Source organism: Buteo buteo, chromosome 4 (genome assembly GCF_964188355.1).
Source record: "Buteo buteo chromosome 4, bButBut1.hap1.1, whole genome shotgun sequence".
Taxonomy (NCBI): Eukaryota; Metazoa; Chordata; class Aves; order Accipitriformes; family Accipitridae; genus Buteo; species Buteo buteo.
In genome coordinates this window covers 17439300-17465178 of record NC_134174.1, presented here as the reverse complement: position 1 = coordinate 17465178, position 25879 = coordinate 17439300, and the positions used below count along the sequence as shown (strand labels likewise).

Below are 25879 nucleotides of genomic sequence, written 5' to 3'. Positions count from 1 at the left end.
CTAGATGTGTATGTTGAAGAAGTCACAGTATTTTGCTTGGAATTTTGTCTAGGAACTGTTGTGTGCTACTTGGTTGAGTGTATTGTACAGAGGCAAGTGAAATTCTTTGGTATGGTCTGAGCCCATAGTTCAACTTTTTCATTAATGTTGATCTAGTAGTGCTGGTGTAAGTATCAATTTTTTGTTGTTGTTAATATGGCAATAAGATTTTCCATGTTTTGGGAGATATTCATAAAGGTGAAGGCCTTTATGAGTGAACACCTTTATGCTAAATCAGTGAAAGAAATGGCTCATGCTACTTGATAATGCTACAAAATGCTACAAAAAATGCTTGTAAATGCTACAAAAGTAGGTGTGGGAAAGGACTATAATTAGTACACATGTGAACCTTGTTGACCTCTCAAAAGAGGGTGGGATAGACCTACTTATTTTTATGTAAAGAGTGGATTTTGGTGATTAAATGGTAGATTAGGGCATTGTTTTTATAGGAGCAGGATTGTGCTGCTTGTATTGAAGGTCTCTATTTGATTTCTTCACATTGGAAACTTCTCCCTTCTGGGAAGAAGCGGGGAGGGTGGGACTAAGTAGTTGATTTGCTTTCTGATTAAACAGTATAACACTAAGTCAAATAGTGAGAGTCATATTTGGACTGATGGAAATTCTTGAGCTCTATTCAAACACAAATGCCACTGCTTTCAGATTTGTTTTCATAAGCTGTAGGGAATGTTCTGAATAACATGTTTGTATTTGAGACATCTTTGTATCTTTCTGGCCCTCTGCAATTACTGTATTAGGTAGTGTGTGGTTTTGACTGCCTTAAGATTGGAGTATACTATCAGGGCAGTGGAGTTGCTTGATGCCTGTACAGTGCCAAGTAGCACTGAGGGCCACAATTGGCATAGCTGGTATTCATAGAACAGGAACTTCTCAGACTTTTTTGAAACCTAAAGATTTACAGAGGGAAGGTGGGATCACTCTGTTCTTTGCTTTTGCTGTGTTCTTTTTTTTTTTTTTTTTTGGTGGGGGGGGTTTGTGGGGTTTTTTAGGAGTCTGGTTTTTTCAGATATGTAACTCTTGTGGCTTAAGATGGAAAAATGTACGTATCTAACTAAAACATTTACTCTTTGCTTTTTTGCTGCCTCTGTGAAGAGATTTGCTGGAAAAGCAGAACTTTCAGTCATGCGACTGTCAGATGGAGAACACATTTGAAGAATTAGGAGAGATTAGTAGAAGTGATTTCAAGGTCTAGGGTTGTTAATATAAGCTGTGTAATATGTGCTAAAATATATACTCCAAAGAAATGCTTTCAGTGATGCAGATTTGGAATTTTTTTTAATCTATTTGCTATCTGTACAGTTGGACAGCTTTCTCTATTATATAGAAAATGCCTAATAAAAGAATGACCACTGTAGCTACTCCTAGCGTACATGCTAATAAGTATCCAGTATGTAGAACTATTTCCCAAAATGTTCATGAGAGTATTGTAATTTAAATTCTGATCTGAATGTAGTTTGTCAGTTTTGGAGCATATCTGTGAGCAACAACAAAATGAGTTACCACTTAAGTGCAATCTTTATAAATGCAACAAGCCTTCTTTCATATTCTGACATATGGATAGGAGGCATAGCCAGTAGAAAAGTGAAAGCTAAAAGCAGTTCTGCGAAGAAAGCTTAAAGAACATGCTCCCTTCCCTTAATTTATTGTTCCATCTCTGTTCTGTATTTTTTTTTTTCCCTTGGATAAATGGATAGGTGTATAATCATATTGAGATCCCATAGCAGATCTTTTCTCTGAATGTTAGAAATACCAACTAACTGTTACTATCCAGTATTAAATACTTGATGTCATCATAAATGTGTATATGTATGGTGTCTATATCTGTGTACAAGTAAAGTGTTTTTAGTGAGTTCATTTCTGCTCTTGGATCTTTATAAAGACATTCTGTGACTGCTACATTTCCCCATTGTGCTTTAAATATAGTAAATGCAATTATTATAAGCTGCAATTTGTTTCGTAAGTAGTTAAAACATTCAAATACAGCCAGATTCCTAAAAGACCTCACTATAAAGTTTGGAGGCTACGTTTCTTTGGAATCAAGCTAAAAACCTCTGGGAAGATAAAATCCCTAAAGGAAGATAAGTCAAATACTAAAACACCTCTAAAGGAAAAAAAAACTTGTGTGTGTAGTCCACGACACATCAGTAGACGTGACAACAGGTAACAACTCTGTTGGCTGAAACAAATAAATAGGACAGGAAAAAATAAAATAAAATTGAACTAGTGGCAAATGAATTGTAGTCTCCACTGTTAAGAGGTCAGGAAAATTTTTTGCTTATTTTACATTCCTCGCCACCACCATGGTACTTCTGCAAAATATTGAGGAAGATGAAATGTAAGATAAAACACAGTAACAACAGTATTAGTGTTTGTATCTTATGTGTTTAATATCTCTTTATACCTCTATCTCTCTAAATATATCTATCTATATATGAGAGAAACAAGTATATTACACTTGTTATTATATGAGATTATATAATCTTATGTAATTAAATGTTTTGTATGTGTGTATATATACACAGAGCACTTGCTTGTACGTAAATAGAAAGCATGCCTTTTCAATTCCACTTTTTTTTTTTGAGATAAGGTAAAAGCAGAGAAATTTTGAAATTGGTTATGAAAATGAGACAAAATCCTCAATTTGACACAAGTTAAGAAGACTGAGAATGTGTTAAGGGACTATAAGAGACAAAAAGAGTGAGGGTGGAGGAAATTCCTTTATAGTGTAAGAGCAAGAGGCCTTTAGTTCTGAAAAACAACTGTTTTGAAGTTGATACAAGGGAAGTACATTTAGCAGTACATAAACATAACATCTAGAATTTACTTCTTAGGAGATCCTGAAGTTTAAAAGCTTAGAAGGATTTAAAGTCTTAAGAATTCATATGAATGCCCTTCTTTCGTAAGCCAACTACTTACTTGAGAATAATAAATAGCCTCTGTAGTCTCTCTGCACTAAATTTAGTTGCACATTCTTTGAAATAGCTTGTGCTGTTCACTGTCAAATATCTGGACTAGATGTCATTGAAGGGGCAATTTCATTACTCTGAAATGAATGTTGCTGGATTTTTGGCTTCATGCAAAAATGTTTTTATACTCAGAATACCTAATTTTTTGAGAAATCATAGACATTTAAAATATTATTTGGGGTAGTGGTTATGGATTATGTGCTTTGACTAAAGGTAAAAGCAGATTGAAAATATTTAGCAGATTTCTACTTATGCTCTTGATTGTCCTTATTGAGCAGTTACACTAATTGTATATCTATATCATATTGTGTGTAGAAATAATCATTCCAGTGCTGTTGTAAGATATTAATGTGTAAGATCTTGTGTTCATACAGAAAACTGTTTTGTACCAACCTCTGAGATCATTGCTGTAGAAGAAACTGAATTTAACAAGAAACAGCGTAATACTGGCAAATGGCAAAAAATGGCAAAGCCACATGCTTTCACAGGTAAGGCAAATACAGTGTCAGGATGCTCGTGCTAATTATTTTGTTGAAGGTACTTTAGGGCAGACTCAAAAGGAATCTTCAGAATTTTTTTTACCAGAAATGATGCGTTGAAAAAACCAAGCCCCACCCCCCGCCCCTGCCCCCTGAAAAACAACCAGTAAACAACCAACCAAAAAAACCACAAAACCAAACAGACCAACCCCTGCCAAAAAACTACCAGTTTACATTTAAAGATCCTTATTTTGGAATCACAGAATGGTTTGGGTTGGAAGGGACCTTAAGGTCATATAGTTCCAACCCCGCCGCCATGGGCAGGGACACCTTCCACTGGACCAGGTTGCTCAAAGCCCCATCCAACCTGGCCTTGAACACTGCCAGGGATGGGGCATCCACAGCCTCTCTGGGCAGCCTGTTCCAGTGCCTCACCACCCGCACAGTGAAGAACTTCTTCCTTACATCTAACCCAAATCCACCCTCTTTCAGTTTAAAACCGTTACCCCTTGTCCTATCGCTGCATGCCCTTGTAAAAAGTCCCTCTCCAGCTTTCTTGTAGGCCCCCCTTAGGTACTGGAAGGCTGCTGTAAGGTCTCCCTGGAGCCTTCTCTTCTCCAGGCTGAACAACCCCAACTCTCTCAGCCTGTCCTCATAGGAGAGGTGCTCCAGCCCTCTGATCAGCTTTGTGGCTCTCCTCTGGACTCGCTCCAACAGGTGCATGTCCTTGGAAAATAAAACTATACCTTTAAGAACATGTGCTGTGTTCAGTTATTTAATGAAGGAAGTCCTAACTAATGTCTTATGTTTCTGCTGCTGAATGACTCTGCAGCAGGACACTTGCTTTCTGCTACTTGACAGAAATTGAGAGAGGCTGGAAAAATGAGACCTAAATGTTTGGAGGTTTTAAAATTATCCCTAACCATCAGATTGCAATAGTATGCATGTAAAGGTTCTTTGTATTATTGACTGTATTCTTAAAACAAAGTGCTAGATATAAATTTCTGTTTGTTTTTGGGGAAAGAGTGGCGAATTCTGTGCTGCAAAGCTGGGGCAAATGTGATTGCTCCCATGCCAAAACTTTATATTGCAGAGTACTTTCCTCACATTTAGTCATTCAGTAACAATGATTGGTGATACTTTAGATGGAAAGGTAAGGGTGCTTCCTGTCTCACCAGCCTAGTTCTTAATGCACAAGAAAACTCTAAATCTTTTTTCTCAGATTTCAGCTTTATGAAATTAAATTCACCCTGTTGGTTACATGGGAGCTGATGTGAGAGTTTGGCTTATCCTCTTAAGTTTATGGCATTTTATATTATTTAGACATTGCAGACTTCCATATGTATAAAATAATATTTAAGCTCAGTGAACTTTTGTATGTCTATAATCAGTTTATGGAAGATGAATTGTATTTGGTTTAAAAAGAAGTTTATGTTTCGGTATCTGCTATAAGGTAATTGCCTAGAGCAAGTGTTTTCTTTTATGTTTTTGTTTTGACTTTTTACAAATGTCCTATTCACACTCTGAAATCTTCTGTCATTTGCAGAAATGTGTAGTGGGGGTTAATTACCACTTTTTTCCAAAGGCAGATATTTTGGACATCTCTCTGAACTGCATTTGTCATTTCACAGAACTGTCTCATTGTGCCTCTTCTTTTTTTCTTCTTTTTTTTTAAATTTGAATAGTTTATTACGTGAAGAAAGCTCGAAATCATCGCTGGCGGTGCAGTGATGTGACATTTTGGTGTGTTGATGAGCACTTGTGTAATCAGTGGATACAGGCGCTGAAAGAATTACTTGAAATGCAGAGTAAGTTTGACTAAACTACTAACATTTGCAGCATCGTTTTACAGGCCTGTGTATCAGTTAATACTATTTTGATATATCTTTTATGAACTCTTAAGAGCAGCTTATGCTTAAAAGCTGAGGGAGCTGAGAGATGAAGTGTCTCATTCTTCTTATCGCTAGTTTTGTGTCTCACATACTCGCTAAATTTTAGTGAGTGTTTTACTCTAATCAGTCAGGACTGTAGGTGTCTTATAATTTTGCCCAGATGTAAATTATTTTCATAAAATAGGGACACTAATTAGAAGCTTAGCAGAGGCTTTAAATGACTGTAGCTTTGGAGAAAGTAAAGGGCACATGTAAGCTCAGAGATTTGATCTCCTCTAGAGATCTGAGAACAAGAATTGTAGCAGTTATAAGATTTATGGGTGGCTTTTTGTGTGTCCGTCTCGCCTTTCCAGTCTCTCTCATCAACAATGTGCCTTATGTAGTAAGAGTTCCCATTAATCATTTCTGGGACTCTTGGACATCTACTTCTTGGAAGGCTAAAAGTAGTTTTGCGGGAGTTATTCTTGAGATACCTTGACAGATGTCAGGGAGTGGCAGGAGCAGAGCAACTCTATGACAAAAGGGAGGTCAAGGATGACCATAACACAAGGCAGTGCCCTCACTGATGAGGCTGCAGTCCCACTGTATCTGAGCAGGGTGGGCAGAGCGGGGATGGGGATAGCAGGTCCTGTTTACAGCCCAGATGAGACAAAGTGATCAGGTCCATCCAGGCAGGCCAGACAGGAGCAGCAGGAGATGGAGCTGGAGGCAGGACTGGAGATGAACTATCTACAGCCAAGGTCTGAGGTCCATCTGAGACAGCGCCAGAAAAGGGACTGGATGCAAGTCCACCAACGATGTGACTTAAGCAGGTACTTAAGGCTCACAGAATAAAAACGGATATTTAACAAAACGTGTTCTTCTGAACAGCAGGCATTGGAAGCATGCATCTTACTAATGTTTTTGTTTTGTATACGTTACATGAAGTATCTGGCTTCCAATAAAATATTTTAAAAAATGGAGTTTGTGCACCCATTCAGTACACTTGTGACAGATGTGGCCTGGGCAGTCATCTCTGAGTGCAGGTGTTCATTCTATTGGTAACAAACTATTTCAGAAAAGGTAACAGGTTCTCAGAGAGTGTGAATGGCACTTAGGTGTGTGGCAGCTTTAAACCATTCAAACAGTTAGCTTGGGTGCATTTATTATGCAAGTGTGCTGATCTAATAACTCTGTTTATTCTTTCCTTTTAAAATAATAATTTAGAATGCCATCTGAGGAAGTGCAAATGTTACAACAGGTCTTTGTGTTGCTATACAAAAAAGGAAGGCTTTCTAGCTGCAGCAAGCACTAGTGTTTTGTGTATCTGTTAGTACAGAGGTGTAATAATTGTTTTCATTGCCACCACCAATGTAAATCCATAACTATTTGAATAAACTTGATGTAGTAATATCAATGGTGTTTTCTGGGGGAAGAGGTTACACTATAGGGCAAGCACTTGCTGTGCAGCACGTAGTTTTGTGAGGTATTCTTATTGTGTCTTTTTCACAGAAAGGAAATGCATTTTAACTATGTTACCATAGCAAGAACGGTATTTAAGTAAATTAATGTAAAAGTATGTCTATGTATGCTTCACTCACAAGTGCCTTTCCTATTGCTGCCCTTGGTTTGTCTTTTGTCTTGTATGCCTGTGATACTAACGTAATTTAGTGGGAACATACTGCAAGAATAATATGCATAAGAATGTGAGACATGGAGTCAGATGAAATGACGCTGAATTTCACCTGCTGTCTTACTACTGATTTGTTCAATACTGTCAGTATCCTCAGTATAATAAAGAGGATAGATGAAGCAGGTTTTTATAGCTCTTTGATAAAGAGTTATAGAGTTAGAAGAGTTAATAAAGAGTTAGAAAAGGCTTGTATGCTGTGTTCACTTTGATGTTTACAGGTTTATTTTTGTTGAATTTTTGTTATGTGTACAAAAGCAGTATACTATAATGTTTTTCCTTACTGCAGAGTCTAGACCAAAGCAGTTGCTCGTGTATATTAATCCATATGGAGGAAGGCGACAAGGGAAGAGGATTTATGAACAGAAAGTTGCTCCACTCTTCAGTCTGGCTTCTATCTCCACTGATGTTGTTAGTGAGTAATGAATGTTTTAATTTCTTAATAAACACAATATGAACTCTTTCAAACATCTCTGAGTACCTTAAGTTTTTTCTTACCTTTTCTTAATAAGGAAATGAAATTAAGTGGTAGAGAGGGAATGTTTTCTAAATAAAGCATAGGTAACCAGATAGATGGTGACATTACATCAATTTTCTGCTTACTAAACTAAAACCTCTGGTACTTTTGAGCTCATTTATAAGATACTGCCTTTCTTCTCTTTTTCAGTTTTACTCTTAAAACCAATTGTTCATTTGCAAAATTTTTTAGTGAAATATTTTTCCATATATGCTGCATTGCATGTCTCCTTCAATTCTTCCCCTGGCATAAAATCTTTTGAAACACATTTTATGGGCAGGCTGTTTTATGGTCACATTGGTAATAGAATCATGGTCATTAATGAATTAATAATAATATTTTTACAATTGTATGTTATACACCATTTTATAATAGTATTTTTATAATAGTAATTTTTAATATGTTTATTTCTTCATAGTAACTGAACATGCTAACCATGCTAAGGACAATTTATTTGAAGTTAATATTAATAAATATGATGGGTAAGTAACTTCACTTCCTTTTTTTTTTTTCCTCCCCAAGCTGATACATTGTGTAATCTGTCTGTTCTTGTCTCTAAAATAGTAGCCTTCATTGCAGATATGTTTATTGCAACAGCTGAAAGTTCAGGGGCATATTCCTTTCCATAGGAGATCCACACTTAGGAGTATCAAAGGAAAACTAAACTGTTTCAGTAAACCTCTTCAACACACAATGTATTCAAGTGTAGTATAACAATGTATACATGAGATTTGTGTTTGAAAGATGAATGTAAGGTTAATTCTGCTTGTGCGGAAGTTGAGCATTCTGTGATAGCTCGAAAGCTACCTTGAAGTCTTTTGTGGTATAGGTGATCTTGACTTATACATGATTCCAAAACACTGCATCAGTAGTATTCAGCCTGTGTGTAAAAACCACAAACTGTTTAGAAACATTTCAGATAGCTCCTCTTGCTATGTAGGATTGTTCAAATAATGGCTACATCATCTGGCTTTATTTGTGTTTGTTCTGTTGTGGAATTACTGTTTCAAAAGATGACCTAACTGAATGGTGAAATTGCTATTCCATTGTTAAATCTGCTGTAGAAGCAGAGTATTTTAATAAATAAGCTAGTCATTCCAGTTTCCGGTTCATGACATGAAACAAGTTACATGACTGGAAAATCATGAAAATGTATGCAGAGCCTATGCAGATAAACTCTCATAACTACAGTATTTTAAAATAGTATCTTGTTGTGCTTGTTGACATGTACATTTGAACTGGTAAGTTGCAAAAATAAAACACTTTCTATCTTTTCAGAATACTTTTGCTAGGAGAGCAGCTCTATGTGCATTGTATAAATCGAGTGAGGGTGTGATGTTGACAAATTGTGGTAGTAAGAAACTACATTCACAGGTTGAGTTCCTGGACTTCACCTGCTTTAAAATGAGTTGACTTTAAGCCATTTTGACTATACTGGCATTTTTCTTAATTATGCAGAATTGCGAAGAAGGGAAACCGGCATCTTAGAAAAACCTAGTTAGTTAAGATTTTTCCTTTTATTTGACTTAAGTGATTTGAAATAGATAATACTGATGGTTGGTGAAATTGTAATACAGAACAGAAAAGGGAAGCAAGTGAGCCCATGGCCACTCCTAGCAAATTGGTTTTTACAACAAGTGACAGTGACCAATTGTAGTGGTACCTGAAGTGTTTTTGACAGATTCAAACAGTCTCTTATTGAAGATTTTTTTTTTCTGTGGTGGCATTTTTTTGTTTTCTCTCTCTAACATGACTGAGCTAAAAAATAAGCTAGAGAACTGCATCTTTTTAGAATCTCATGATTCTTCTATTCCCAGGCCAGTCCTTAGTGGCAGTTAGCTTGGGAACTGCAACCTGTCTTTCCAAGCCTGATTTTTGTCCATCACATACAAGTCTGTTTCTGTGGTGAACAGTGATGTTAGGAAGGAGTTCTTGTATTAATACTACTTCTTAAATAACAGATAATGTGCTTATATGGAAGATTTTAACAATGGTTGCACCACATAAATGCATGTGTTTCTTCAAGTTTGATTGACTCTTCTCACATACAGGAAAAGCTTCTTTGGATTCCTACAACTAATTGTTGTTCACCTGTCCTCTTAGATGGGTTCTGATAAATGGCTATTCCTTCTTCATTTAATCTCCAGATTCCCTTTTCCCTATAGGCAAAGCCATGCCTGTAATTTTGGAACTAGATACAGGATTCTTAATGATAAACACTTCACTGCTTTCCAAGTGTATTTACTTAAGACAGCTTATTTAAACCTCTTGTCTGTGTTGCCTGTTTGTTCTTCCCACTTTCCCTTACAAGAATTTCTTATGGTGAGTCTACTTATCTAGTAGCTCAGTGTCAGAACAGCTTCTCTTTAAAGACAGTTACTTAAAATATTCATTCAGTTACAATGTAGCAGGTTTTTGTACATCACTGTGCAGAACAACTAGAGCATGCTGTAATACTGTGCAGGTAATGACCATGTTTTGAATAAGTCTGACATGTATGAATCGCTGTGCTTCCTTACCCATATGCCTGTTGCACAAGCCTTTGTAAAACTGCTTCAGGTTGGTTTTTTCCCTAGTTCTTGAATTAGTTCACAGAATGGTTGAAATTTAAAAGAACTACTGTCCCTTCTAAACATTTGTCTTGTAGACTTGGTTGTCCTGAAGTCCTTTAGCATATGTAGTTTACCGTTATCATCTGTCTAAAAAGTGAAATGCTAGTCCATTAGAAAAATAAAACCCAAAAGTAAGAATCGCTCTAAGATCTCCCTTACAGTAGTTCTTCACTAGGGGCCTTCACACAGGTGATTCGCACACATCTGTGACTCGCACATTTCATGTGACATTTGCAATGAATTTAGTCATGCTAATACTGTGTATGTGAACTTCTTTATCTGTCAATATTTACCCTTGATAGGTATAGACATTCATATTACTCATCTCTGAGCCTGGATATAGTATTGTTATAAAAAGACTACTGAGACAACATTGGCCTTGAACTGACATGGAAATTTTTTGTCCACTTAACCTCTTTCTTAGAGTCTGCAGAGAAAGATGAGATGGGCTACAGTAGAGGAATAATGTAGTTAAGCTGCAAGAGAAATTAATTACAAAAATGAAAAACAAACATCCTTTTCTCCCTTCTCTCCTAGTCTCTAGGGTCTTGACTTAGGGTTGGACAGCATATATTTTTAAGACTGTCCTCTCCATTCATGAAAAATTGACTGGGTTTTTTCAAGCTTTCCTTCTGCTGACAATACAATAACAAGTAAATTTAAATCATCAGTACTTAAAATATAAATAAACTAACTTGTCCTTTGAAATAAGTGCTCACTCTGCAATACTTGTTGCTGACTACGTGGAAGAGTAAGTATTAGTTTATACATTGAAAATGATTGCTGTAGATAACAGTAAATATTCCTAAATATGTATGCTGGGGACTACGTGCATAACTTTGGATTCGTCATGTGTTCCTTTAAAGTGTATTTGAATTAGTTTTTCAGTTGAAGAATGTTTTTTAGAGTTCAGGGTGTGCATTTGATTGTTGTGCATGAAATGTATACTACTGTAAAATAGTCTTTTACTTCCTAGTATTTGCTTGGCTGTGGACTCTCTGCTGAGCTTTAACATATTGAGGATCTGTGTAGCTGCTGCACCAGCTCTGACCTGAATTAAGTTTGCAAAACAAAGTTTTGCATCTGGTAACATTTAGAACTGTTTCATTATGAATGGTTATGTAGATATACATGACTTCTGTCTGTTTGATGGGCTCTCGGCATGTTCAAAAGAGCATGCAAGCATGCACTTTTCTGTGTTTTGACTTTCATATAATGTATATCCCTGTTAAATCAATAGTGTAAAATATACTTCTGCCTGAAGCCACAAGTATTAACTTACTTTTCCCTTTTTAGTAAAGGTACCCTAGTTCCATTTTGTTTACTTGGAAAGCTGTATGTACAGTCCTGTTCATTGTTTTCCTTGTATAGTGAATTTCCACTGATATTTGTCTGTCTGCACACAGCAATAGAGGATAAAGATTTTTTTTTTAGGTTGCATTCCAACATTTTTTTTCTAACATTACAGATATGTCTAGGTGTATTCGCAGTTATGTAGCTTGAATTTTTTTTCCTGCTTTTTGTTAATTGCCAAGTTGACTGTGGCCTACCGTATTCTGTAAAAATGGAGAAGGACAATAGAACAACTATTTTTGATGTGCCCAGTGCATGCCCTAAATAGAACACTTGCCGTGTTGTTTATTGACTGTTAGTGTGCATTCTAATTTGTGTTTCCTGGCAGTGTTGTTTGTGTTGGTGGGGACGGCATGTTCAGTGAAGTGATGCATGGTCTCATTGGAAGAATGCAGAAGGACTCTGGCATAGACCAAAATAATCCCAAAGCACCGTTAGTCCAGTGCAATATAAGGATTGGCATAATTCCTGCTGGTAAGAAAGGGTTAACTTTCAGTTTACTTTATTCATTCTTGAAATTTCTTCTTATTCATAACTTCTTGAATTTAGGCCTAAGTGCAATATATGAGCAATGGCATTCTGTAAAGACACCTAAAGCTGGTTTTATCCCAGATTATTGATCACATGCACTTTTATGTGGAAGGGTACTTTGTAAAGGAAATCAAATCTTAATGTGCAACTTCAGAATTTAATTACTTTTTTTCGTGGCTTATTGTGTGTTAATACAAGATAAGATGTTGACGGTAATACCTTTGTCCATCTGAACACATTAACGTGTGAAATTTACTGAACAGAGACTTACCTGATAAATATTTTTCCACTTCCAAATGCTCCACAAATTTAGTTAGAATTGTAATGAGAGGCTCCCACTGGTCTGGCAAACTCCAAATAAAAGCTGAGCTTTCTTCTCCCCCCCCCGTCCAGCTGTCATCACAGAAAGCATAAGGCAAATACTGGTGAGGAACAGTCCTCAGGTTCCAGACCAAGTTGCAGTTTCTGCCCCTTTTTAGAGGTGTTATATTTTCCCATTTCTCAGTGTCAGCCACCTTTTCAGGCAATCCTGACTACTGTCATTGAGAGGCATTTGAGAGAATTCATGCTTGGAATTCAGGTTTTTGGTGATAAACTTACTTTTTTTATTGACCATAGGCACTCTTTGGGTCTAGTGTCCCAGGTGTTACCTCAACCTGCCCAATTGGTCCCCAAGATTTCTTCAAAAGTGGACTTACAAGATGACTCTCTCTTCCAGGACTGGATTCAGTGTTGCAACACTTTAATAGCATCTGCAATTTTGAGGACTCTGGAAAGACAAATTGACAGTTCAGTGTCTTTTCTATGCTGTTCTCTTTTTCTTGCCAGATGCTTGAGATTTGAATTAAAGAAGTGAGATATGAAATAAACATTATGAGCTTCTGACTAGAACTAAGACACAGACTTTATGAGAAAATTTAGCACAGGTTGTAAAAATACATCAAATGATATATTTGTACCCTCAGACTTTAGGTGACTAATTTTATACTCGTTATATCTTTGTGAAGAGCGTATCCAACCCCAAATGGTCTGAATTGTTGGTTGGATGAAGCTTAACCCTTTCTGCTTGCAGTACAATAAGGGTTAGATATCTGAAAGTTGCAATGTGAATATCCCCTTATGGTTTTTCATTCTCCTTGTTACCTAGCTCATTAAGGGTTCTGTATAACAGAATTATTATTTATAAGTATATTCTGATTTTGTTAAAGCTTTGTATTAAAGTCAGTTTGTATAATAAACTTAACAAGAATAGGATTTGAAGTGCTCTACCCTTCATTTCCCTTATTTGGGCAAATTTTGTGGACTAAAGGTTTTTGCTTACATAGTTGGTTTTAGCCAGAAGATTTTGCCCGGTGATGTTAGTGACCATAAGAAGATACAATTGAAAAAACAGAATCTCAATATTAAGAGCTATTTCTTTGTCCTTAATTAAAAGTAATTAACTATAAGCATGTTAAAATTGGAAGATGAACCTTGCTTTTTCAACAATTTCTTAATGCATTTGTTCCAATTGCAACCAGAAAGTATGATCTTCACTGATATTTCAATATTGCTAATGTGTATCAAGTCACTTTCTTCTCTTACTTTAATGTTTTGTTTGTTGTGTTTTTTCCATTGTAGCTGTTTGCTATTTGAATGTGTACTGCATGCTCTAGTCCTTGAACTAACACGGGGTACAGTGTTGTAATCAGTGCTATGACTCAAATATTTTCTCCAAGTCATTATTTAGATCCCTCAAAAATTATTTATAATGGTGTCTAAGGAAGCTGGCCTTGCAGTTTCTATTAATCAAGTTTCTCGAAGTACAGAGGATAATACATATCTTGATCCATTTGTATATTGTACAATATTTAAAGTGATCCATTGCTGAAAATATGGGAAAGTGCTTGTTTACTGAAAAAGGGAGTCAAATCACTGAACAAATCTTAAGCCTTTCTTAATACATTTAGCCATTACAGGGACCTTAAATTGTCTATGAAATAGCCAAACCCATGCATTGCAGGGTGATCAGGAAGGCAGCAAGAGTGGTTTGTTTATTTTTTTCCAGCCCTTGGTGAAGCAGTTCTCTGTTCATCTTTGTAATGGAGCTCTGACCATGTATTGACCCCAACAGTTTCCCTAGTTCACAGACTAGTGCAAGAAGTCTGTTCCAAAGTAAGTGAGATCCTTAAAAAGACTTTTTTTAAACTAAACTGACAGCCCTAAAATAAAGCAAGTCAAGAGGAATAATGAAATATAAATCATGCATCTAGAAAAACTTCACCCATGGTGTTCCTTTAAGTTCTTTAAAACCAACCTTTTTCTTAATCCTAAGAACTCATTGATGGATATTGAAAACAAACACTACCCGTAGTTTAGAGATTAAGTTCTAAAGCTCTGTGTGTCTTCTGATACATGGAGACAGTTTGCTCAGTGAGGACAGGAGCTTGGGGTAGGGTGATGCCGAATCAGTGTTTTTGCCTTTTATATCATTTAGTTCCTAATGTCAAGCTGTGTTAACAGAAACATGGCAGGTTGTGGTTTGTGGTTATGATTGAAGAGTGTGTGTCTGTATTTAATGCTCAATTCAGCAGACTTAATCTTTGCTCAGAAACTGTTGATTTAATTATACAAGGTTTGAAATTACAAATTAAAGAGATGCTAAATGCTAAAACACTCTCATCTATATGACCATTTTTGAGTAATTAGCTTTATTTCATAGGCAGAATCCCATTGTGCAGACTCTTTTTAATGTTGGATGTTACTTGTAAATCATGATTCTAACTTTCTGGAGAAAGCCCCTGCTTGCCCCCCCCCCCCCTTTTTTTTTTTTTAACAGGTGTGTCTGTTTCCAGACAGTCTCTTTCCTCAGTGTGTCTTCTGGTTAAAAAATACCATTTATTCTTATGCTTTATGGTACACTTTTATGAAATAACTTGTGTTTTTATTGACATGAATAAAGTCTTCTACTTGAATGGCAGTTTTAATTTCTGAATTTCTCTTAGTTGCAGCCATTCTTCAAATCTGCCGGTGTAAATTGACTGCTGTTGTAAACAGATTTGCTGTTAAGGTACTTAGAGGTTGTAGCAACCTGACAAATTTTTGCACTGCGATGTGGTAACTACAAGTCAGCATGCCTACAAAAACTTCAGTTTAGTTATCGCTTCCTCCTAGTGCCATCTAGCCTTAAAAGCACATTCAAGCCATGGTTTCTCACTGCATTCAGAGTGGTAGTATGCCTCTGTAGAACTTAAAAACCAAGAATCATTTCTCTTACAACATGTGGCACTGAGGTTTCATCCACATGTTTTATTATTAAAATTATACCCTCTGGAGTAAGCTAAAGTAATTCATTCTTCTTGCTAAACCTGGCATAGAATAGGAGGACAAACCTGTCAACTGCTGTTGGAGGACTTTTACTCCCTCTGTGCTGTGGCATAATATTAATGCATTAATTCTTCCAAAACCCAAGTCTGCCAGCTTACACTGGGGATAGGGGAAAAATCTTCCAAGCACTGGGGAAGATTGAGTGAAGTGTAGATACAAAGTGTTAATTGCTATAGTGATTTCTGGATTCTAGTGTATCGAGATCCCTCTCACTTTTGAACACTGTAATGTCTAGGATTGAAGCATGCATTATGATTATAATCAGCACGTTCATGTGTAGCTGTAGAAGTTAAGAATGCTAAAGACAGTGCAGGCTTCTTATGTGAAGGCAGTATAGGAAAATGGTGGAGGATTCATTCACAAACTGAAAAACCAGATGCAAGAAAAATCATGAAGTGTGACTGGACTTTTATACTACTGTCATCTGGCCCGTAAAATCTATCTTGAAAAATGCGTTAAAGCATAGCATAAAAAGCTATCTAATTCTTTTTTTTAAATTAATCCAAGTGATGTGTCCACAGCCTTCTCTTTTACAATGTTTCTAATATTTGATGATCTTTGTGGTTTAATTAGCATCTCATTTCAAGGTTCAGTATGTCCAGTTTGAAATCTGAAGTGCAATGTTTTGTGTTCCTTCTTCAGCATTTTGAATCCATTATACTTCTGGAAATGACAGTCTTAGAGCTAAATACTGCTTTTAATACGGTGGGGCTGCTATGAGGACAACGAAGTCAAGATTACTTTTCACTGTGCTGTTAATTTCATCTCTTAAATTTGCCATTATTGTATTAATCCATTTTTGTTGTACTGTGGTACTGAACTTCTGCTGAAGTGATTATCTACCAAAAAAACCCGAGGCCAAAGTCCTTCTGAACTGTTCTTTTTTAAGCCAGTCTGTCGTTCTGCAGATGTTAAACTTGATTTCTTGGTTTCTGGATGCAGGAAGGAAGGTGTATAAAACTTCTGAGTAGGAACATGACTGTATGCCCAGGCCATTCATTGCTCCCTGTAACAGTAGCTTCTCTGCTTACTTTTGAATGTGTTAGATCTTTAACATTTGAAAATCACTTCCCGGAAAAGTCACTATCTAGATTTTTCAAAATACTAAATGCTGCTTGACCAAGCGTATGTAGTTACTCTGTCTTTAGCATGACTCACCTGATATTTCATCTATGAGGTGACTGCATGGATTGTGACTTCACAAAAATACTACAAACATATGGGACCCCCACTGAAGTTGTTGTTCTACCTGTTTGCAGTACAGAATCCTGTTGCCATATTAATTTGTCTCTGAGGATTCTGTGTGTGCTGTGGAAGCACCTGCCCCTGTCAAGGGTATCTCACATGGAGCAATGCTCATGAGCACTAAAAGTATTTCTGTTTTTTTATTAAATTCACTCTTGTCTATAGGATCCACATCTTGCTGACTGTTGCTTCTGTCATCTGCTTAGTTTAGTACTTCCAGTTCTTTGGAATTTGTTTCGTTTTTCCATCAATAAAAGCACAAAAATGAGTACTTATAGCCCACAGCATGCTTGTGTTTTGGTTTAAGAAAACTTAGTTGTAAGTAATCTAATAATTTTTCAGATGATTAATTCTAGCACTTAGGTTTTTTGCTGTTTTTTGGGAGGCCACAGAATCAATAGCATGAACCATTCCGTACAACCACTAAATCATCTGGTTTTGCTTACCGCTTTGATGGTTCTGTGACCAGCTTAAAGCTTGTGAGGTAGTGTCTGAGCACCTGTCTGCATGACTTCACTGCTCACAAATACCCGGCAATATCTGCATGCCAAGGGGAAATCTGGTGATTTAGCTGTACTGTATTCTATGTAGTGCAGTCCATCACTTTGGGTTCTTTAATCTTGCTTTAGCAAAAATGTTTTATGGGAACTACATACTCTTTTACGTATCTTGGTCATTTCTCCCTGTGATTGATTAAAAGGAAGGATTTCCTTGACAATTTTTATATCATTAAATTTATTTATTTAAAAAATTACAGTGTTTAAACTTGGGGAGGGAAAGAATGTAGAAGAACTTGCCTATATAAGAACTGTGTGGCTGTATGATACCTCCTAATAACAAACAGACTTTGGGGAAAATGGATAATGAAACAGGGCTCTAGTTTACATAAAGTATGCTAAAGACTCAAAGTAATTATACTTAAACAAAGACTAGTTGATGTGCCCTCTTCTGCATGCTTCATATTTTCAGTAGGCTCTTAATGTCAGAATATCTGGGATGAGAGCTTTCTTTAGTTGGGAGACTTCAGACATTTAGTTCGGGATTCAGCTATCTTCATATGGTGGTATGGTGTCACCATCGTTGAAATGTACTAGCCCTACGCAAGACAACTATTGTACTAGAGTAGCAGTTGGAAGCCAAGCAGAGTAATCTCCAGTACTTGAATACTGGTGGTTGGTGTCATTTTAGGTAACGGAGTTATTCTCCTTAGGGTGAGTTTCAATTTGAAATTGGTACTCAAGTTTTCATACTTACATGTAGGTGTCTGCAGGTGAGATGGGCATCTAAGCTCATCGTATAGCCAGGGAGGATCTGGTCAATATGGTCAGTACAGCCTGTAGATCTTGTGTTGCATCTGCCTGTCTTAGGAAACAAGACACCTGCACAAGGCCCTTCAAATGGGGCCTGTGCGTGAATACCTTAAATCAAGCTCAAGCTGCCATCAGCATTCCTGATGAGATCTCCTTGACCAGAATGGAAGCTTTGACATAGTCTGCAGTGTTACATGTACACATATAGCTACTTCTAAGTGTCTTAACCTGAAACTTAATCATTCTCTTGCATGCCAATTTTCTTTTTTTCTAGCACACTAATACAAAAATTAGTTTCCACACTGAAGATCTTTCTTTTTTAATGAATTAGGGCTCAGTTAACAAGCAGTCCAACTACTTTCTTCACATGTGCATGTAGTTCTATGCAACCCATAAAACCCCCTTTTATTTTCCTTCACTCAGACTGTTGCCCTTAAAAATCCCCAAAGAAAATCTGGCAGACTATGTGTATGATTTTTCTGTTGGTATAACCAGAACAAACAACATCCACCATCTAACGCTAGTCAAGGATCATGCTCTATGAAAGCTTCTTGCCCAAATGGAGTGCTCTGGCAATCCTAAACTATTAATCAAGGAGCATTAGTCAAACTATATTTACATTCTACTCCTGCTTTCCATATCAGATTTATACTGATAACCCCACCAAAATCTGGCTTATGTTTGCATGTGCATCTACTCAGAGTGCTGCTTCAGCAGTAGTAGAGTCCAAATCTATTCAAGACACACCTAATGGTCTAGAATTCCTGTTTGATTATGAAGTATTCAAAGAGATTCAAATCCTTAGTCATGAATATTTTTGTGACCTTTAAACTAGTACTGTTAGGTTCATGCTTGGTGTGGTGTTATGACCAGTTATATTCTACTGGAACGTATGTAAGGAATGATACTGGGTTTGTGGCTCCATACTATCTATCAGCTCTGAGAGAGGAAAAAACCAACAATATTTTACGGTTTGTAGTTGGTACTCCTGGCATGTCTGAGAAAGAGGGATGATTTGGCAGTTGGGGAAGACACCAACAGTGTTTGCCAGTCTCTCATTTTAGAATCTCAGAATTAATGTCAGACTTGAGATCTAATTTTAGCTCTCTCTTGCTAGATAATGAATAGAAATGAAAATAAGTTCTATAAAATTGCCCAACAGATAAATCAGCTTTTAATTGACTACGGAAGAGTATAGTGAGATAAGCCTCTGGTGTTAAAATGTAGCTTGCATGAATTGCCCTCTTCTCTTCCCACCTATAGTGTAAGACTGCTTGAAAGCTCTGTTTACATCAAGACAAATGTGACTAAGGTAATTCTAATAGCAGAATGCAAATGGATCTTGAAGAAACAAGAAAGGTTGGATGAAATGTTAGGCTTGTACACTCAGCAGTAAAAGTTCAGGTCAGATCTTTTAGTGGCTATTTTTGTGTCTCTTTATTTTTCTTTTCAAAAGTAGTGAGACTTTTCTTTTCTGCCTAACTGAAATTCATAAGCGTAGGAGGCAAAATGAAACTGAAAAATTGGCAGTAAAGCATAGCTTCAGTATCTGAACTCTCCTTAATGTTTTCTGCTATAAAACTCCAAATGCAGCATGATAACTTCATCTGTGTACCTTGTCTGTTACGATACTGAGAGAAATTGGAGTCCCATTTCCTGTGTAACAGCATAGACTTGTAATGGTACGTTTGCGCCACCTTGAACCTCAGCCTTGTAGAGAGAGATCTCTTTAGTCACACTGTTTCTTTTGTTCTGCAGTTCTGTTATATTCTCTTAAATTGGCTCCTGGAGCTGCTTCTTGTTCCCTGTGGCAGGCTTCTGCATAGTGTTTACTTGATGGAAGCTTCACTTATGCCCTTCGCTGGTAGGGAAAGTGCTGACCATTTCCTGAGAATTAAGTTGGGAGGGAAAGGATTATCTTTGCTCTTATTGATAACTGTATGTCCCCTGACAGTTTTCAAAGTGAGAAAGAACCAAAAGCAGATTTTAAATAGTGATTGCTCATTCCTCCATTTTTAGTTTTCCATTTCAATTTGATTAGGCCTGAGAAATTAAGTACTCAGTATCTGAGCTGCTCTACATCTAGTGTATCAGTAGCAATCTGAGAACATATATGTGGACAAAGTAAGTTTTTGTTTTCAGATATCCAGCCTTGACTTTAAAGGAATTTGATTTCAGGGAACAGATGGGAGAAACTACAAGATAAATTTGGAGTTAAATGCTGCAACAAAAATGCTTTGGTATGTCTGGCCCTGACTTCCAAGTCCCTGCTGCAGAGCAGGATTCAGAATCCTACATTAGGCTCTTAGATTGTTTTTTTTACAGGGGTCAGGGAGAGTTGCCTGTCTCTAAAAAGCACCTAAAATAGAGTGGATGTACTGAGTGAGCAGTGGCCTGAAGGTAGTTAGTAACAAAGACAGAATATCGGTGAAACCTAAAGCTTCCCCCCTTTCTTCTTGTAGGTATTTTGCTCAAGACTGTAAAGGCACATCTCTGTTCACTTTGCTCCCCTATCTGTAAAGTAATTCCCGAAAGCAAGTGTTTACTAATTTTCAAATAATAGAACTAAGTAGTAGTTTCTGGTTTAAGATGCAGCTGGAGGAGGATGGGATGTTGACAGTCTGGAATTTAGATCACTCCCCAAAAAAACCAGGAGACCGGTCAACTTCTTTTCATGAGATCTCAATGAGTAAGAAATCTTAAGCAAAGGAGAATCAGCATATGCCTGCCTTCCCCTCCGTCCTTAATTGATATAAAAGCTGTAATGTAATCCTGAAATTTTTCATATGAATTAACTTATTTCACTTCACAAACTGCTATATATTTATTGCTTATATAGTGAAAATCTTTGTACTTTGTATGGAGAGAAATAAATTCTACTGGGGGGGGGAGTTTACAATTTAAATCGTAATATTTGTATCCTTATAGATACTTTGTTCCATAAAATAGAAAGGGGCAGGCCAAAGGAACATAATGCTTTTATTTGGAGGACCATGCCAATAATACTTGTTTTGAAAAAATATGAATTAATCTCTAGGTTTTTATTTTTCAGGATCAACAGATTGCATATGCTATTCAACTGTTGGCATTATTGATCCAGTAACATCAGCCCTTCATATTATTGTAGGTGGGTGGTCACAGTTCACTGTTTTTTTTATGAAAATTATTGAAATAGCCAAAAATAATAATTCCATTTAGTTCTTTCTATATGTTTGTGAAATATAATCTGAACATAATGGCTGAGTTGAAATACGAAGTTTTTGTCTGGGATTTAAGTCTCTGAAATACAAGAGGATAAAAATTAATCTCTTTCTCTACTGTAATTCATTGTTTTCAAAGGATCATAATGCTTTGAAATTTTATATCTGGTGCTTAAATTTTCATGCATTCTGGCATGCTCTTGAAAATAGCAGTAAAATACAATAAGCAGCGTAAGTTGTTGGTGTCTCTCTGAGAAATCTATGACAAGTAGTATTTTGTACTAGTTGCCCAATTGTCCTGTGCAGTTCAATGCTTCCGTGCCAAGTTAGAAGTATGGCTTCTGCTTGACTGGAATTAGCTGATAATTCCCCATTTTTACCATCTGCAAGTCATGTATTTGAGGAGGAACTAGGGAAAACAACTGCTTTCAATAAATGCTTATTGATATGTTGTCATCAGTAGGGATGCTGACATTGCCACTTGTCAAAGTCCTCTAGTAATGGAGTCCCTGAACTGCACGGGGGCTGAAGGAGACAGCTTGGCATATTCATTGCACTGTGATTTGTGATGTCCATCCTATCTTGCCACATACCAAAGAATTATAGTCAGCCAGTTCTTAATACTGAGTTTGAAAAATTGTGCAAGGTAGCCTTCAGTTATTATGATGTTGCATAAGCATAAAGGTTAGAATTTCCAAGTGATTATTTCATTATCACTTGTTATTGAGTGCTTGACAGTTGCAGTTTTAGAAGCTGTTGTTGCAAAGGTTTACGCATGTGTTTCTGTTACTAACCTATGGTTAAATATCTTCAGCATATGTAGAGTTTAGGCCATTAGACTAGGATTAGAGAGAGATACAGATTTAGTATATTGTAGTGTTTTAGCTGGATGGTTAAATGTGCATATATACACACATATTTAGATTTTTAAGAGTGTGCTCACTTCTTATGTAAAGGGTTCTTCGCAGTAGTCTGTGGTGGAAGGATGAGAGACAATGAATATAAAGTAAAACAGAAGAAAAAAGAAAAAAACCTAAACAAAAAAACAAACAAACAAAGAAAAACACCCCCTACCCCCAAACACCCCCCACCACTCCAAAGCTTACACTATGAGGACATCAGAGAAGTGGTGTACTTTCTGGTTTTAGGGATTTTCAGGACTTGACTGGATAAGCCCCGAGTAACCTGATCTGACCTCATAGCTGAGCCTACTTTGAATGGGAGACTTGATGAGAAACCTCCTAAGGCCCATTCCAGCTTGAATTATCCTCTGATAGTATAACATATAGGATTAAGTTGTATCTGGTAGATGTACAGATACTGCATTGATCTCTTCCATAACATCCCCTCCTACTGCTACATGGTAACTGAGTGTAAATTCTTCATTACTTATTTTTAGCATACAGACCTTTTCACTTAATGCTTAATGTTTTTAAATATTAAATGAAATTAGTATTAAAAAATTGGTTTTGCCTTTCTGCATGTATAAGTAATATATATGGATATATGACATATATGTTACAACATAAATATAACATTTTTTACTTTTAAAAAATCAGTAATGTTAAAGTTACTATCATGTTTGCAGCTGCAAACAAAATAAGCTTTAATAGAATCTTGCACTTCTAATCTTCCTAGGTGACTGTCAGCCTCTGGATGTCTCGTCTGTACATCATAACAACACATTTTTGAAGTACTCTGTATCATTGCTGGGTTACGGTTTTTATGGAGATATATTAAAAGATAGCGAAAAGAAGCGATGGATGGGTCCGATGAGATACGACTACTCAGGTAACTTTTGTAATTATTACATTCTTTTGTCAGCATGTAAACATACTGGAGCAGTTGATGTGATCTCTCAAAACCAAGCTTCTCTGAAGCTTTTAAACTTAAGAGGCAGACTGAACCTGATTCTAAATTCCTTGTGGTACCAGGTACATTGGATCACATTATGTAAAGCTCCATAACTTGGGGGATAACATTAACAGTGTGCTCATTAAAGTTGTTTTGAATTTGACTATATAGCACAGTTAATTTATTAACTTATAGTTAGTATTTTAAGTATTTTGAGCTTTATATAGAACTGAAAAGCTTATATTGAACTGTTATAAATGGTGTTGGAAGCAACTCTAATTCAAATTTGTTCAATAAATTTTTTTATTAATAAAAAATTGCTAGTGCTGTTCTGTGTTGTTAATAGAAACGTGTTGCTGAAGGTCACCTAGTGATAGCTGCCTAAAAAGTAGTATCTTTTCTGTGCTAATAATTTTTACTATCATTTCAGTCAGTTAGAGGTAGGCACTCCTCTGTCTTGGACATTTAGCTGATAGAATGAATTGTTAATTTTGCCCTTCCTCCAGCACTGATTATGGAGAGAGCTGAGTGGTTTAGCCTAGTTAGCTAATATTTGGACAAATCCTATGCTACTGGAAAGTATTTTTTGCCGCCTTTGATTTGTTTTGTGTTAGGGAAAGAAGATACAAAAGCAGAATTTAAGTAGTGTAGGCTAATTTTAAGATTCAGCAGTGAGGTACAGCTAAAATTTTTAGTTGGCTCTTAAAGGTGTCAAGCAAGGTAATGGCACTATCAGTAAATGTTAAAAAGTTGGGGGGGTTATTTCCTTGTCCTTTACAGTCTAAAACATCGTAACACAAAGAGCTGTGAGCTTGAGGACACCAACTATTGTTTTGCAGTCCTTAGAGAAGGAAAGAGAAATATTCAAGGGATGTATGCAGAGGTGTTCATAATGTGGATTTATAATGACTTAATGCTGCTTTATACCTTTTTTTATGTAGGCTTCAAGACTTTTCTTTCCCATCATTACTACGAAGGAACAATTTCTTTTCAACCAGCAAGACACACACTGGGATCTCCACGAGATAAAGATAGCTGCAGAACAGGGTAGGCTAATGTTTATCTCTGGATATTTGACATGAACTGTTTGAAAAGGCATGTGCGTAAGCAGAAGTCACAGAAACGTTTTTAACACCAGAACACTTACTCTGAAAGAGACAAGCTTTTAAAAAAGTTTATTGACTCATTAAAGAGAACACCTTATTTTATCAGGTCAGTAAACAAAAATGTAATAAAATTTTGTTAGCTGGTCACCCCCTCCCCCAATTTTAAATTAAGCAAAGTATAACAGCACAGTACCCAGTTACAAGATGCTGAGGGTACTATGCTGTGTTACTGCTGATAGATGAAAAGTCTGGATGCCGCGTAGCTTTTACAAATGGAAATAATTATTCAAAAATTCTCAAATGTTCACACTGTAATTGGATCTAGCAATTTGAGCGATTGTCTTAGTGTCATGACAACAGCTGGCATGGCTTGTCCTGAGGATAGGTCCTCTCAAGAATCAGCCTATTTAGCTATTTCTTTATAGACTACTACTATGCTGTATAAATTCTCTGTGATATTCTTCACTTGTTTCTCCAATCAGGGGGCCTACCTTAATCTCCCACTGTTCCTTTCTCTTTGCTTTCACCTGCTTGAAGTTATGCACTAGTATTTATTATTCTTCTTCATATATGAATGTAGCTATCAGAGATATAGTAGTTGTCACAGCGGCAAACAGCGCAGCAGGATACAGAGTAGCTACAAACGTTGGCCTGAAACTATGTGGAACTTGTTGAGATGTGCTGTAATAATAGTGCTGTGACATGCTACAGAATATGGTCTCCAGTACTAGCTGGAGTAACTATCCTGATCCATCCCGTGCCTTGATGCAGGGGAAGCTCCAGAGGGAGAAAGCTGTCATCCAGGTCTCAGGGAGTAAAGAGTGCCTGATGCCTCACAGGGGATTTTATACATCCTGACGTAGAGTGCCTGATGCCTCATGGGAGAAATTACACATCCTGATAATTGCTGGAAGGGCAATAGGGCTGGACACAAGCAATTCAGGAGAATCCTGGAGTGTGGTGATGACAGTGATCGTGCAGGTGATTGACAAGCTGACTAAAGGAAATACTTTGCTGGTCCTTTTACAGAAAAGGAAATTGTGGGATATGATGGTTGAGGGCAGTCTGGCAGTGGTGGCTGTGAGATTATAGAGTTTAAAATCCTGAGAGAAGTAAGCAAGACAAAAAGTAGAATTGCAGCCCTGAACTTTAGGAGAGCAGATTTTGGTTTATTCAGGAATCTTGGCAAGATTCCATGGGAGACTGCCCTGGAGGACAAAGAGGCCCAGGAGCGTTGGTTGGTACCACCTCAAAGCACAAGAACAGTCCATTCTGATATCCAGAAACTTGAGTAAGTGTGATAGAAAACAAACACAGGTGAGCAAGGATCTGAGAAGCAGAGAAGGTGGAAGTGGAATGGGTTACTTTGGAAGAACAGAGACATTGCCTAAACGTGCAGGGATGGAACTGAGAAAGCCAAAGCTCAGGTGGAGTTGAAATCAGTGAGGGATGTGAAGGGTGTTACGTATTATGAAGGGATTATATAAGTATACCAATCATAACAAAAGACTAAAGGAACTGTGGGCCTGCTGCTTAGTGGAATGGGGAACCTAGTGGTAAAAGATACTGAAAAGGCTGGAAAATTACTCCTTTGCCCCAGTTTTCACTGACCCCCAGGCCTTACAGGTCCCCAAGCCCATGGATGAAGGGGAAGCAGTGGGTGTTGCATGCCTTGACTTTAGCAAGGCCTTTGGTACTGTAGTATTGTTAAAACCAAATTGA

General features: G+C 36.9%; 1 protein-coding gene across 1 annotated transcript in view; it reads left to right on the top strand.

Annotated features, from left to right (window-relative positions):
- The window catches only part of CERK (ceramide kinase), a 43858-nt gene that overhangs the window by 6199 nt on the left and 11780 nt on the right, over window positions 1-25879 (top strand). The window contains exons 2-9 of the mRNA XM_075024912.1: window positions 3398-3511; window positions 5188-5310; window positions 7353-7478; window positions 7999-8062; window positions 11874-12019; window positions 21050-21124; window positions 22836-22988; window positions 23993-24098. Of these exons, the coding sequence (XP_074881013.1) occupies window positions 3398-3511; window positions 5188-5310; window positions 7353-7478; window positions 7999-8062; window positions 11874-12019; window positions 21050-21124; window positions 22836-22988; window positions 23993-24098 (907 nt within the window). The remainder of the gene's footprint in view (window positions 1-3397; window positions 3512-5187; window positions 5311-7352; window positions 7479-7998; window positions 8063-11873; window positions 12020-21049; window positions 21125-22835; window positions 22989-23992; window positions 24099-25879) is intronic.